This window comes from Epinephelus lanceolatus, chromosome 16 (genome assembly GCF_041903045.1).
Source record: "Epinephelus lanceolatus isolate andai-2023 chromosome 16, ASM4190304v1, whole genome shotgun sequence".
Classification (NCBI taxonomy): Eukaryota; Metazoa; Chordata; class Actinopteri; order Perciformes; family Serranidae; genus Epinephelus; species Epinephelus lanceolatus.
Window position 1 is genome coordinate 3992201 of NC_135749.1, and position 13516 is coordinate 4005716.

The following is a 13516-nucleotide window of genomic DNA, read 5'->3' on the forward strand; positions in this document are numbered from 1 at the left end:
GTGTGGGTGTGGTTGTGCTGGTACTTCCTTTGTGTTCTCGACTGAAACCAGACAAAAGACAGACGATCAAACACTGGCAGCAGCATCAGTGCAGTGCGCTACGTTACTGCTATACTTCACTAGTATACATTCAAGTTTCACAGCAGCTTAGTAAGCGTTGAACACAACGCAGTAAACTGTACATAAAGTGCAGCTACAGTTTGTCCTCTCAAGATGTCCTCAGATATTTACGCCACACCAGATTTATCAAAGAAGGTGAGATACAACAGACAGGTGCAGGAGGACACAGTGGAGTGGGAGGAAAGGCAGGTGGATATCTACGAGAGTACGGACGCTACCGGGAATAATGACACTGATATTCAGTCACACGAAGGAGGTAAGTGAGAAATTACACCAACTAATCACAAGAATTAATGTTGGCATTGTTTTTTTGAGCTGGCATATTCTTCTGTTATTTATTTTAACTTATTTATTTTCTTATTTATTGATCTAAAATTGTTTTTATGCTGCCTCTGGTGTTTCCCTACCAATGAAAGGGTTTCCTCAGTTCCCATTTTTTATGAGTGCTGTTATAATTTTAGTCCTTACCATTACAGTTTCTGCTTTATATATGTGTGTGTGTGTGTGTGTGTGTGTATGTGTGTGTTTGGAAGCACAATCCATCCGTAACCCAGAAATGTCTCTGTCTCTATGTTTGTTCTGACAGACCTACACGTACAGTATGAACCTCTGTAGTTAGCCGCACAATGATCGGCTAAAGAGAGAGTGGCAGAGCTCTCTGGGTAGACGACTCATCTGCAGCTGTTCTGTTACTTATTTCAAACACAAGCTCGATGTAATATTTCATCACGCATCACTGCATCATGGCCTTTGGTTATGGTATCATTTAACTGACAAGTTTCATCTCTGAGATCTGAGGAAGCATCAGTTCTGGTAAAGACAGCGTAACAACAGCGTGCAGAGTAACCACGGGTCGGTGAAAGGGGAAGTGCAGCGTGACGAGGTCTGCTGAATATCATTATCAATACAGAGCCAAGAAACAGAGACTGAAGAGGGAAAATCACTATGACAGCTTTTTGTTTGTGAGTCATTTGTGCAGTTCAGACATTTCAGATGACGCCATATTTGTTTTGCTTTAAAATTATAAGTGGTTCACATCAGAGTGTTTAAATGACTTGTTTAAAGTGTGTCTGACAAATGTCACTGAACCAGAGATCAATGAAGCTGCTGAGTATGTTATCATAACAGGAAAGACAGAAACTCTGTGTGTGTGTGTGTGTGTGTGTGTGTGTGTGTGTGTGTTTTGCCACCTTAGGACCGCACACTGAGAAGCATCCTCCAGCCGTCCAAAGGAGGCCTCTCAGGGTAGCTGCATATTGTCTGGGAGTGCTGTGCCTCCTGATGATGACAGGAATCATCCTCTCATCTATACTCTGTAAGATAAAACACAACACTCAGTGGTGAACTCAGATGGTGAGGAGTTTCAGCCTCATGATTTCTAGGTCTGTCTTCATATAACAACGACATGCCAAATATTTGCTGCTATAGTTATCAGTCGCTGTCATCATTCCCACGGTTCATACTGCCTGTTAAGCTGTCGCTTCCTAACACAAATACAAGGAAGGAAAAAGGGGGACAAATTTGACAGTCCTCATTCTGTGTTAACATTCAGCTGAAGTTGTTATGAGTTATAATAAAGGTGTTATCTCGTCTCGTCTTTCAGTCACTTTGGAAAAAGACGAGCTGCAGAGCAGATACGACCAACTGAGCAACAACTACAGCCAGCTCCAAAAACAAATTTCAAGTAAGATCAGTTTCAAAATACCATAAAACAGGATCCACCTTCACACTGAAGACTAATCACAAATATTTCCATACTGTCTTACTTTGATCTGTTGTTGTTCTCAAGACGCATCAGTCCACTACAGTCAGTTACAGGATGAAGTGAAGCAGCTGAAGGACAAAATTGAAGGTGAGAACAACAAACAACCTGAAAGGGAAACATGGAAGTTAAGAAAGAGCTTTAAGTAAACAGAGACAGTACTGAAGTGAAATCTCTCTTTAAAACACTTGTTTGACATTAAGGGAAGTGGTGTCCTGATGGATGGAGCAGATTTGGATGCAGCTGTTACTTTAAATCTAAGGAAACGAAAACTTGGGAACAAAGCAGAGCTGACTGTCAGCAGAGAGGAGCAGATCTGGTGATCATAAACAACAAAGAGGAACAGGTGAGTGTTCATCGACTGTTGATTCTAGTAAAGTGTCTGCACTTCAACCTGCTCTGACTCTGTTAGCTGTGGCTGATTTTTGTCACTTGTCAACAACTAGAAGTTTGTCACTGAGCTGAATGTGCGTGGAGAGTCCTGGATTGGTCTACTGTACGCATGGACAGACAGAGGATGGGAATGGCAATGGATGTGGGTGGACGGATCACCGCTGTCACAAACGTGAGACACCTGAAAGGTTTTTTGCTTCAGTCACGTTTCTACCCAAGTTACTGTCTGTCACTAAAATAAGTACGCTTTAAAAAGTAGAATGAAAACAAAAGAGTTTTTAATTGGTATCAATGTGTGTGTTTTTTAATGGTCTTCAGAAACTGAATCAGATGATAGGACCTGTGAGGAAGTGTCGAGCTGCTTGATGAACCAGCTCTATATTACCATACTACTATTTACACTATACTGTATCACTCCAGGCTCCAGGATCACTGTGTGCTTAACAGAGAGAAAACTTAACAAACAGCTACAGATTTAAGCTGAGTTAAAGCTGCATGAAGGACCGTCTCTGTTTTCTTCTTCTCTGTTGTTCACACAAGTCGAGGTAACATGAGGAAAAAACTAAATATGAGCATCAGTCCCATGGACGTGTTGAGATGAAGCTGGAGACGGTGCTCAGAGTCAGCCTCAGAGACAATTCATGCCAATAGCCGACTGAGGTGCTGCATCAAATAGTCTTCCTGTAAACATTATTAATGGTGCTATAGATATCAGAAAAACAATGGCAGTCTGTTTTGAGGGATGAATCTTCAAAGTACAGATCCCCTAAATGACTGTAAACTGAAAGATGGGAGTTCTGAACAAGGTTTCATTCTTTCATTGGCAGCCATTACAGATAACATCCATTAACCAAACTGAATCCTCAACCAGTTATTACAATAATTTTATGGATTACAGATAAAATCAATATTTCAGGTAAAATTCAACAGTTTGCTTCAAATTGAAAAGAATCAGTTGTTTCAGCCCTGTTTAAAAAGACAACATTTAATTTGTCCTCCAGGTTCTGGGCACCAGGACTACCAACCTATGACACATACTGGAAGGCTGCAACATGCTGCAGTGACCAAGGACAATGGACACAGAGTGGATATTATGACAAAAAGAACTGGATCTGTGAGAAAAAGATTTCTTGTATCCTTGGATGAGGGTGGGTGGTGCTGCCATCAGCTTTGCCAAATCTGACCAATATACATTTTACATGTGTTCATGTCTTTATTCTGTGCTGCATGCTAAGTAACCTGGATTACACAGATGTTGTTCCTCTGCCCTTCATACTGAACAATGTGGTTGGAAGTCTTCCACACAGCTTTACATGAGCACTGACTCTGTAGTCCTTCAGCATTATTATAATAAAGGTCAATAAAAACATTACATTTGGATTCAGTTTGAGTTTTTCCTGTGTTTCCTTTGAAACACCTGCAGCCTACACCTTCCCATTTTCAAAGAAGAGGAGCGGAGGGTGTGCTCCAACTATCAGGGTATCACACTGCTCAGCCTCATGGGTAAAGTTTACTCCAGGGTGCTGGAAAGGAGGCTCCGACCGATTGTTGTACCTCGGCTTCAGGAGGAGCAATGTGGATTCCGTCCTGGCCGTGGATCAGTGGACCAGCTCTTTACCCTTGTGAGGCTGCTGGAGGGGTCGTGGGAGTTTGTCCATCCAGTCTACATGTGCTTTGTAGACTTGGAGAAGGCTTATGACCACGTCTCTACGGGGGTCCTGTGGGGAGTACTGTGGGACTACAGGGTACCAGGCTGGCTGCTCCAAGCCATCCGGTCCCTGTATGACGGTTCTGTTGGCTTCATCACACCGTGACCTCCAGCATGCACTGGGGCGGTTTGGAGCCGAGAGTGAAGCAGTCGGGATGAGAGTCAGCACCTCCAAATCTGAGGCCATGGTTCTCTGTCGGAAGCCGGTGGATTGCCCCCTCTGGGTTGGGAGAGACTTACTGCCTCAAGCGAGGGGGTTCAAGTATGTCTGGATCTGGTCCACGAGTGAGGGTAGAATGGAGTGTGGGATGGATCTGCGGTTTGATGCGGCATCTGCAGTGAAGCAGGGACTGCGCTGGACCGTCGTGGTGAAGAGGGAGCTGAGCCAGAAGGCAAAGCTTTTGATTTACTGGTCCATCTACTTCCCAACCCTCACCTATGGTCATGAGCTCTGGGTAGTGACCAAAAGAATGAGACTGCGGATACAAGCGGATGAAAGGAGTTTCCTCTGTGGGGTGGCTGCACTCAGCCTTAGAGATAGGGGGAGGAGCTGGGACATCCGGAGGGAGCTCGTAGTAGAGCCACTAAGTGGTTCACACATCTGATCAGGATCCTCCTGGGCACCTCTTGTTAGAGGTGTTCCGGATATGTCCCACTTGTAGGAGGCCCAGGGGCAGACCCAGAACACACTGGAGAATTATATATCTCATCTGGCCTGGGAACACCTGGGGATCTCCCAGGAGGAGCTGGAAAGCATTGCTGGGGAGAGGGATGTCTGGGGTGCTTTGCTTTGCCTGCTGCCCCTGCGACCCTTCTCTGCTCCTCCACACTGTTTTGTAACATTATCTGCTCTATGTCTGTTACTAGTCGTGCATGTAGCAGAGCGAATCCTTCATTTCTTCCAGCTGAACTTCAGGTAATTATCACAGAACCTGGCTGTGTGTCAGTGAGAAAGATTTTCTGTCATCTATTTTATTTTCTTTATCTAAAACATTGTCCCTGTCACCTAAACTTGTCATTTTACTTCACCCACCAGGCAGGACAAAAATAACTGACCGGTTGCATTTCATTTCCTGTGTCAGAGATGTGTGAATGTAGCTCTGCACAAATATGGGTTTGTATGTCCCCAATGTCAAAGTCAGGGAATAAATAAAAACATGCTTTGTGTTTTAGATTCAAAGTTTATCAGACAGTTTTTACAATTCCAGTGACTAAACAACTGAATGCCAACATTTAAGTCAAGTTTAAATTACGTGGAGCTGTTCATCTATCATTCATGTGTTCATGTGTGCATCTGTGTTAGTGGGTTGTCCTGCCCTCACTTCCTGTTTTGAGAGTCGCTCACCTCAAAGTCAACAGTGACAGAAGAAAAGGTCCAGTTAAGTTTAGGTTGTTCAAGATGTCCGATGATGCACTTGCCGCACATGATTTGAGCCTGAATGTGAGATATACTAGAGACGTCCAACAGAACAGAGGAGAGGGAGAGGAGGATCAGGTGGAGATCGTCCAGGATGAAGAGCATCACGCTGATCCCCAGTCACAAAAAGCCAGTAAGTCTAAAATGATGAATATTATAAACAGGAAGTTGATGTCAGTTCTTGTGTGGTGTCGTGAAAATAGGATATAGAGTGATAAATCAGGACTCAGTCAATGCACCATCACCCATCATTCACTGTGGGTCATTATCAGGAGTCTTGGTGATGTAATCTGGTACTACATGAGTCATGATTCTTATGGAGAGAGTGACAACCAGTAACAAAGACTCCACAGTTCAAAGAGGCCACTTTAACCTCCAAACAAGCATCATGAAACATGTTCTCTATGTCTGTTGCCTCTGTAGGACCACGCACTCCAAAGAACCCTGCAGATGTCAAAAGAAGGAGTTTCAGTGTTACTGCAGTGACTCAGGCAGTGATGTACCTTCTGATATTGGCTGGACTCTACATACGCTGTGAGGACTGAAGTTTTTAATCCAAACTCTCATATCTTTAGTTCCTCTATGTTTCTTGTCATGTCATGTTTGAAGCCTTTTTTTCTGCTAGATACAGTGGCATGCAAAGGTTTGGGCACCTCTGGTCAAAATTTATTTTACTGTGAGTAGTTAAATAAGTAGAAGATTAGCTGATTTCCAAAAGGCATGGAGTTAAAGATGAAATATTTCTTCAATAATTTAAGTAAGATGACTTTTTAATTTCAATCTTTCACAGTTTCAAAATAAGAAAAAAGGCAAAAGGGCCTGAAGCGAAAGTTTGGGCACCCTGCATGATCAGTGCTCAGTAGCGCCCCCTTTGGCAAGTATCACAGCTTCTATACACTTTTTGTATCCAGCTCAGAGTCTCTCAGTTCTTGTTTGGAGGATTTTCACCCATTCTTCCTGAAAAAGGCTTCTAGCTCTGTGAGATTCTTGGGCCGTCTTCATGCACTGCTCTTTGAGCTCTATCCACAGATGTTTAATGATGTTTAGGTCGGGGGACTGTGAGGGCCATGGCATAACATTCAGCTTGCTCCTCTTAGGTTGTACATTTTGGATTTGGAGGCGTGTTTAGGTACACTGTCCTGTTGTAGAAGCCATCTTCAACTTTTTTACAGATGCTGTGATGTTTGCCTCCAGAATTTGCTGGAATTTAACTGAATCCATTCTTCCCTCTACCTGTGAAATGTTTCCCGTTCCACTGGGTGCAACACAAGCCCAAAGCATCATCCATCCACCCCCGTGTTTAACAGTTTTTTCTCCAAACATACCTTTGCTAATTGCGTCCAAAATGTTCTATTTTTACTTCATCAGTCCACAGGACTTGTTTCCAAAAAGCATCAGGCTTGTTTCGATGTTCCTTTGCAAACTTCTGACGCTGCATTTTGTCGTGAGGACACAGGCAAGGTTTTCTTCTGATGACTCTTCCATGAAGGTCATATTTGTACAGGTGTGTCTGCACAGTAGAAGAGTGCACCACCACTCCAGAGTCTGAGAAATCTTCCTGCAGGTCTTTTGCAGTCAAAGGGGGATTTTGATTTGCCTTTCTAACAATCCTACAAGCAGCTCTCTCAGAAAGTTTTCCTGGTCTTCCAGACCTCAACTTGACCTCCACAGTTCCTATTAGAGCCTTGTCTCACTTCGAAATCGCTGAAATCTGGCACTTGGGCAGTGACTTGCGGCATTAGAAATGAAAGAAAACAGCCGTTGTTTAATGGCGGCATGATACGTGGCCGTTGCCGTTATATTAAATGCCTCCCAGCTGTGTCAGGAGGAAATGCAGCGGGACAAGGACAAAAGTTAAGGAGGCAAAAGCCTAAATAAGGTGGGTGGGAGGGGTGATGGATGGGTCCAACAAACACCGACGTTCACCAGAGAGAACGGTGGTTGCATCTTGTAAGATTATAAAACCAAACCCTGTTCTTTTCCCCAAACCTAACCATGTGTTATTGTTGTTCACGGAAAAAAATGTCAACTCACAGTGTTGTACCGACGTAAATTTCCTGTGAAAACAGAATTGTATTTTGAGAGAAGACAATCCATGTAACAGGCAGAACCAGGCGCATCGCCAGACACTTTTCACCAGGGCACGTGCCTCAGTAAACATGCGCTGTAAAAATTCCCAATCCAATTTCATAAATAAGCCTATTGTTTTTCATTACTGAATATCTGTAGGGCTACGCTATGACTGATGTGTCAAGGAAGAATAGCATAGGTACAATTTCTTCTTCTTCAACCACGTAGTAGGGCCGGGGCTGCATATCAAAGAGTGGAGAGGTTGCACTTGCAGGCATTGGGTGCGTCTGTGCATATTCAATGAATGGAACGCGCATGAAGCCTAGCGCGCATCCGTGCAAAATTGGAGTTGGAAGGCAAGCCGCTGTGGCCCACGGTACAAATGTATCAGCAGACAGTAGCCCACACATGTTGTCAAATAAAGCTGAAGCGTAGTATATAATACCACTACACATTGATGGTTTACTGTCATCATGGACATATGGAAATTCTTTTTGCAGAACAGAGGAGGCAGGGACAGGGAAGCAGCAAGGAGACATGAGAATGAGGTGGAGGGAGGTAAGATCATCTGGTTCAAAGTCTAGTGGTTCAAACTTCTTGTCTGTTGTGTCGAGGCCAAAAACATGAGTCTCGCAAATTGCGACCCCAAATTAAACTATGGCTAGTTTAGGTTCACTTTAGATAACGCTAAAAAATGCCATTTCATTGGCAGAGGGAAAGACACCTAGGATAAGCCTACTGTCCATTAAGGCTGTCAGGTGTTTGCTTGCTCATGGACTGCACCAGACGTTTTGCTGAGATGAAAAGCAGGCAGTACAGTTTGATGCTTAAAAAGTAAACTTGTATAAATTGGACTAGGTGGGCTGTGGGTGGGCTCATTTAAAAAGCTACCCAATTAGGGGAATACCTTTTCAGACCATATCAGGTCCTCTTAATTTAAGATTTTGACTTTTTTTTGGTAATATTCCCTCTTGTAGAGGATTTCTTGATTACATTTATTGTGCTACAGTAAGACTGAAAAGTTCAATAACTGGGCTGAATTATTGTTATTATTTGTGTATATGTTCTTTATTTTGTATGTGATTTGTAAGAGGTAGTGTGGTGGTTAGCACTTTCGCCTCACAGCAAGAGGGTTGCCGGTTCGATCCCAGGCGTGGGAGCCCTTCTGTGTGGAGTTTGCATGTTCTCCCCGTGTCAGCGTGGGTTCTCTCCGGGCACTCCAGCTTCCTCTCACAGTCCAAAGACATGCAGATTGGGGATTAGGTTAATTGATAACTCTAAATTGTCCGTAGGTGTGAATGTGAGCGTGAATGGTTGTCTGTCTCTATGTGTCAGCCCTGTGATAGTCTGGCGACCTGTCCAGGGTGAACCCTGCCTCTTGCCCGATGTCAGCTGGGATAGGCTCCAGCCCCCCCGCGACCCTCAAGAGGATGAAGCGGTTAGAAGATGAATGAATGAATGAATGATTTGTAAGATTGTACAACTGTATAAATCACTTTTTTTTGGTAATATTCCCTCTTGCAGAAGGCTTATTTGATTATGTTTGGTGTGCTACACAAGGAGGAATTGAAAGGTTCAATGGCTGAACTCAAAAGTGTTTTTATTTGCTTACAGATATAGCTCTGTTAAACCTGTTGAGGTTCATGCAAATAAATAAATGTCATACATCCAGTACAGGCTAACTTTCTGTATGTCATACGTCTTACCATAGTGCTTTTGTAAGTTTGAGAGGCATTTATATTTAGTAAGTATTGTAAATCTATATGTGTGTTTGTGTGTGTATGTGTGTGTGTGTGTGTGTGTGGGGGGGGGTGTTGGCATCTGACAAGGGACCCCTGCGCAGTTGTATACCTAGAAACGCCCCTGGGCAGAACTTGACAGTGTCCCAGAACATCAACAACCAACACACCCAGGGTACCTTTCACATAGGTCGGAGTGAGAACGTTTTGACTGTTAACTGCCATTTCTCAATGACATGATGAACTGAGGAAACAGCTCCCTGAAAACACTTTGATGTCCATGAAGCAGCAGAGGACTGTAAGAAGATAGTAGTTATGTTAGTTTTCAGAGTGCCCGGCAGCTGTTTAGAGGAGCCCATGGCTGCTGATTGTTGGGACAAGGTTTCAGGAGTCAGAGTATTTATAAAGCTTTGAAATTTGCATCACCTGGCCTTTCCTAACAATGACTGTGAACAAGCCAGAGCCCTAACAAGCTCATTAAGGTCTGAGACCCTGGGAAAAGTTGTCTGAGAGCTCAACTGTCTTGGGGTGTCCAAACGTTTGCATGATGCTCCTTGATTTTTTTTTCACTCTAAAATTGTACAAAACAAAAATAATTCTTTCATCTTCCTTAAAACGCCGAAAAGCATGTTTCATCTTTAACTTCATGCCTTTTGGAGATCAGTTCATCCTCCACTCACTAAAATATTTACAGTAAATTAAATTTTGACCAGGAGTGCCCAAACTTTTGCTTTCCACTGTAATATAACAGGTAAATATCCATATATTTTATCAACATGTCATGTTGATGAGAAAAACACTGAAGCTAGTCAGAACAGGTTCATACTCTGTGAACACTTGCACACACAGTTCTACACATCATATATATTATGTACATATCAACTCTCATAACATAAGTTCAATCAACGTGTGGCATGTGATTCCCATTTAAGCTAAATTAATATTTGTTGATGATCTTTTTTTGTTTTCTTGTCCATGCTTGATACTTCAGTTAGCAAGTCAGTTATCCACAAGTTGAGACACTTCAACATACACAGCAGTTAAAGGACAGGTACACCTGATAAGAAATTCCAGGCTGAAATAGTGAGAGTGATTTTTAATCATGCACAGGAAGAAACTTAACTCTGTTTTTAGTTTAAAGCAGAAAGATTGGGTGTTGTTCATCTGTGTCTTATTTGTCGTGATTCTCGGCAGATATTTTCGTTACTTTGGAAAAAGACGAGCTGCAGAGCAGATACGACCAACTGAGCAACAACTACAGCCAGCTCCAAAAACAAATTTCAAGTAAGATCAGTTTCAAAATACCATAAAACAGGATCCACCTTCACACTGAAGACTAATCACAAATATTTCCATGCTGTCTTACTTTGATCTGTTGTTGTTCTCAAGACGCATCAGTCCACTACAGTCAGTTACAGGATGAAGTGAAGCAGCTGAAGGACAACATTGAAGGTGAGAACAGTTTAAAAACTGACATATTTCTGGAGTGAAAACTTAAAGTATTTACAGAGTAAACAACCTGAAAGGGAAACATGGAAGTTAAGAAAGAGCTTTAAGTAAACAGAGACAGTACTGAAGTGAAATCTCTCTTTAAAACACTTGTTTGACATTAAGGGAAGTGGTGTCCTGATGGATGGAGCAGATTTGGATGCAGCTGTTACTTTAAATCTGATGAGAAGAAAAATTGGGGACAAAGCAGAGCTGACTGTCAGCAGAGAGGAGCAGATCTGGTGATCATAAACAACAAAGAGGAACAGGTGAGTGTTCATCGACTGTTGATTCTAGTAAAGTGTCTGCACTTCAACCTGCTCTGACTCTGTTAGCTGTGGCTGATTTTTGTCTCTTGTCAACGACTAGACGTTTGTCACTGAGCTGAATGTGCGTGGAGAGTCCTGGATTGGTCTACGGAGAACATGGACAGACAGAGGATGGGAATGGCAATGGATGTGGGTGGACGGATCACCGCTGTCACAAACGTGAGACACCTGAAAGGTTTTTTGCTTCAATGACGTTTCTACCCAAGTTACTGTCTGTCACTAAAATAAGTACGCTTTAAAAAGTAGAATGAAAACAAAAGATTTTTTAATTGGTATCAATGTGTGTGTTTTTTAATGGTCTTCAGAAACTGAATCAGATGATAGGACCTGTGAGGAAGTGTCAAGCTGCTTGATGAACCAGCTCTATATTACCATACTACTATTTACACTATACTGTATCACTCCAGGCTCCAGGATCACTGTGTGCTTAACAGAGAGAAAACTTCTTAACAAACAGCTACAGATTTAAGCTGAGTTAAAGCTGCATGAAGGACCGTCTCTGTTTTCTTCTTCTCTGTTGTTCACACAAGTCGAGGTAACATGAGGAAAAAACTAAATATGAGCATCAGTCCCATGGACGTGTTGAGATGAAGCTGGAGACGGTGCTCAGAGTCAGCCTCAGAGACAATTCATGCCAATAGCCGACTGAGGTGCTGCATCAAATAGTCTTCCTGTAAACATTATTAATGGTGCTATAGATATCAGAAAAACAATGGCAGTCTGTTGTGAGGGATGATTCTTCAAAGTACAGATCCCCTAAATGACTGTAAACTGAAAGATGGGAGTTCTGAACAAGGTTTCATTCTTTCATTGGCAGCCATTACAGATAACATCCATTAACCAAACTGAGTTATTGCAGTAATTTTATGGATTACAGATAAAATCAATATTTCAGGTAAAATTCAACAGTTTGCTTCAAATTGAAAAGAATCAGTTGTTTCAGCCCTGTTTAAAAGGACAACATTTAATTTGTCCTCCAGGTTCTGGGCACCAGGACTACCAACCTATGACACATACTGGCACGCTGCAACATGCTGCAGTGACCAAGGACAATGGACACATAGTAGAGATCATGAGTCTAAGAACTGGATCTGTGAGAAATAGGGTTCTTGTATCCTTGGATGAGGGTGGGTGGTGCTGCCATCAGCTTTGCCAAATCTGACCAATATACATTTTACATGTGTTCATGTCTTTATTCTGTGCTGCATGCTAAGTAACCTGGATTACACAGATGTTGTTCCTCTGCCCTTCATACTGAACAATGTGGTTGGAAGTCTTCCACACAGCTTTACATGAGCACTGACTCTGTAGTCCTTCAGCATTATTATAATAAAGGTCAATAAAAACATTACATTTGGATTCAGTTTGAGTTTTTCCTGTGTTTCCTTTGAAACACCTGCAGCCTACACCTTCCCATTTTCAAAGAAGGGGAGCGGAGGGTGTGCTCCAACTATCAGGGTATCACACTGCTCAGCCTCATGGGTAAAGTTTACTCCAGGGTGCTGGAAAGGAGGCTCCGACCGATTGTTGTACCTCGGCTTCAGGAGGAGCAATGTGGATTCCGTCCTGGCCGTGGATCAGTGGACCAGCTCTTTACCCTTGCGAGGCTGCTGGAGGGGTCGTGGGAGTTTGTCCATCCAGTCTACATGTGCTTTGTAGACTTGGAGAAGGCTTATGACCGCGTCTCTACGGGGGTCCTGTGGGGGGTACTGTGGGACTACAGGGTACCAGGCTGGCTGCTCCAAGCCATCTGGTCCCTGGAGCCGAGTGTGAAGCAGTCGGGATGAGAGTCAGCACCTCCAAATCTGAGGCCATGGTTCTCTGTAGGAAACCGGTGGATTGCCCCCTCTGGGTTGGGAGAGAGTTACGGCCTCAAGCGAGGGGGTTCAAGTATGTCTGGGTCTGGTCCACGTGTGAGGGTAGAATGGAGCGTGGGATGGATCTGCAGTTTGATGCGGCATCTGCAGTGAAGCAGGAACTGCGCTGGACCGTCGTGGTGAAGAGGGAGCTGAGCCAGAAGGCAAAGCTTCTGATTTACTGGTCCATCTACTTCCCAACCCTCACCTATGGTCATGAGCTCTGGGTAGTGACTGAACGAATGAGACTGCGGATACAAGCGGTCGAAAGGAGTTTCCTCCGTGGGGTGGCTGCACTCAGCCTTAGAGATAGGGGGAGAAGCTGGGACATCCGGAGGGAGCTCGGAGTAGAGCCGCTGCTCCTTCACATCGAAAGGGATCAGTTGAAGTGGTTCACGCATCTGATCAGGATCCTCCTGGGCACCTCTTGTTAGAGGTGTTCTGGATATGTCCCACTTGTAGGAGGCCCAGGGGCAGACCCAGAACACACTGGAGGGATAATATATGTCATCTGGCCTGGGAACACCTGGGGATCTCCCAGGAGGAGCTGGAAAGCATTGCTGGGGAGAGGGACGTCTAGGGTGCTTTGCTTTGCCTGCTGCCCCTGCGACCTGGCCCCTGATAACTCATCTGG

At 43.7% G+C, this 13516-nt stretch overlaps 1 protein-coding gene across 1 annotated transcript; it reads left to right on the forward strand.

Annotated features, from left to right (window-relative positions):
• On the forward strand, positions 1-12377 carry LOC117263958 (uncharacterized). Its single transcript, XM_078175996.1, has 14 exons — positions 1-376; positions 1316-1435; positions 1724-1804; positions 1910-1972; positions 2086-2228; positions 2329-2447; positions 3277-3418; positions 5287-5533; positions 5824-5934; positions 10404-10493; positions 10599-10661; positions 10824-10966; positions 11067-11185; positions 12007-12377. The coding sequence occupies exons 1-14, from the start codon at positions 214-216 to the stop codon at positions 12128-12130; spliced, it is 1728 nt and encodes a 575-aa protein (XP_078032122.1). The 5' UTR covers positions 1-213; the 3' UTR covers positions 12131-12377.
• Positions 12378-13516: the final 1139 nt, after the last annotated feature.

Excerpts from the sequence above, each read along its gene's own strand:
- LOC117263958 (XM_078175996.1), top strand. The coding sequence starts at position 214 with ATGTCCTCAGATATTTACGCCACACCAGATTTATCAAAGAAGGTGAGA. Across the intron at positions 377-1,315 it reads TATTCAGTCACACGAAGGAG|GACCGCACACTGAGAAGCAT; the intron begins GTAAGTGAGAAA and ends TTGCCACCTTAG. Across the intron at positions 2,448-3,276 it reads GGATCACCGCTGTCACAAAC|GTTCTGGGCACCAGGACTAC; the intron begins GTGAGACACCTG and ends TTTGTCCTCCAG.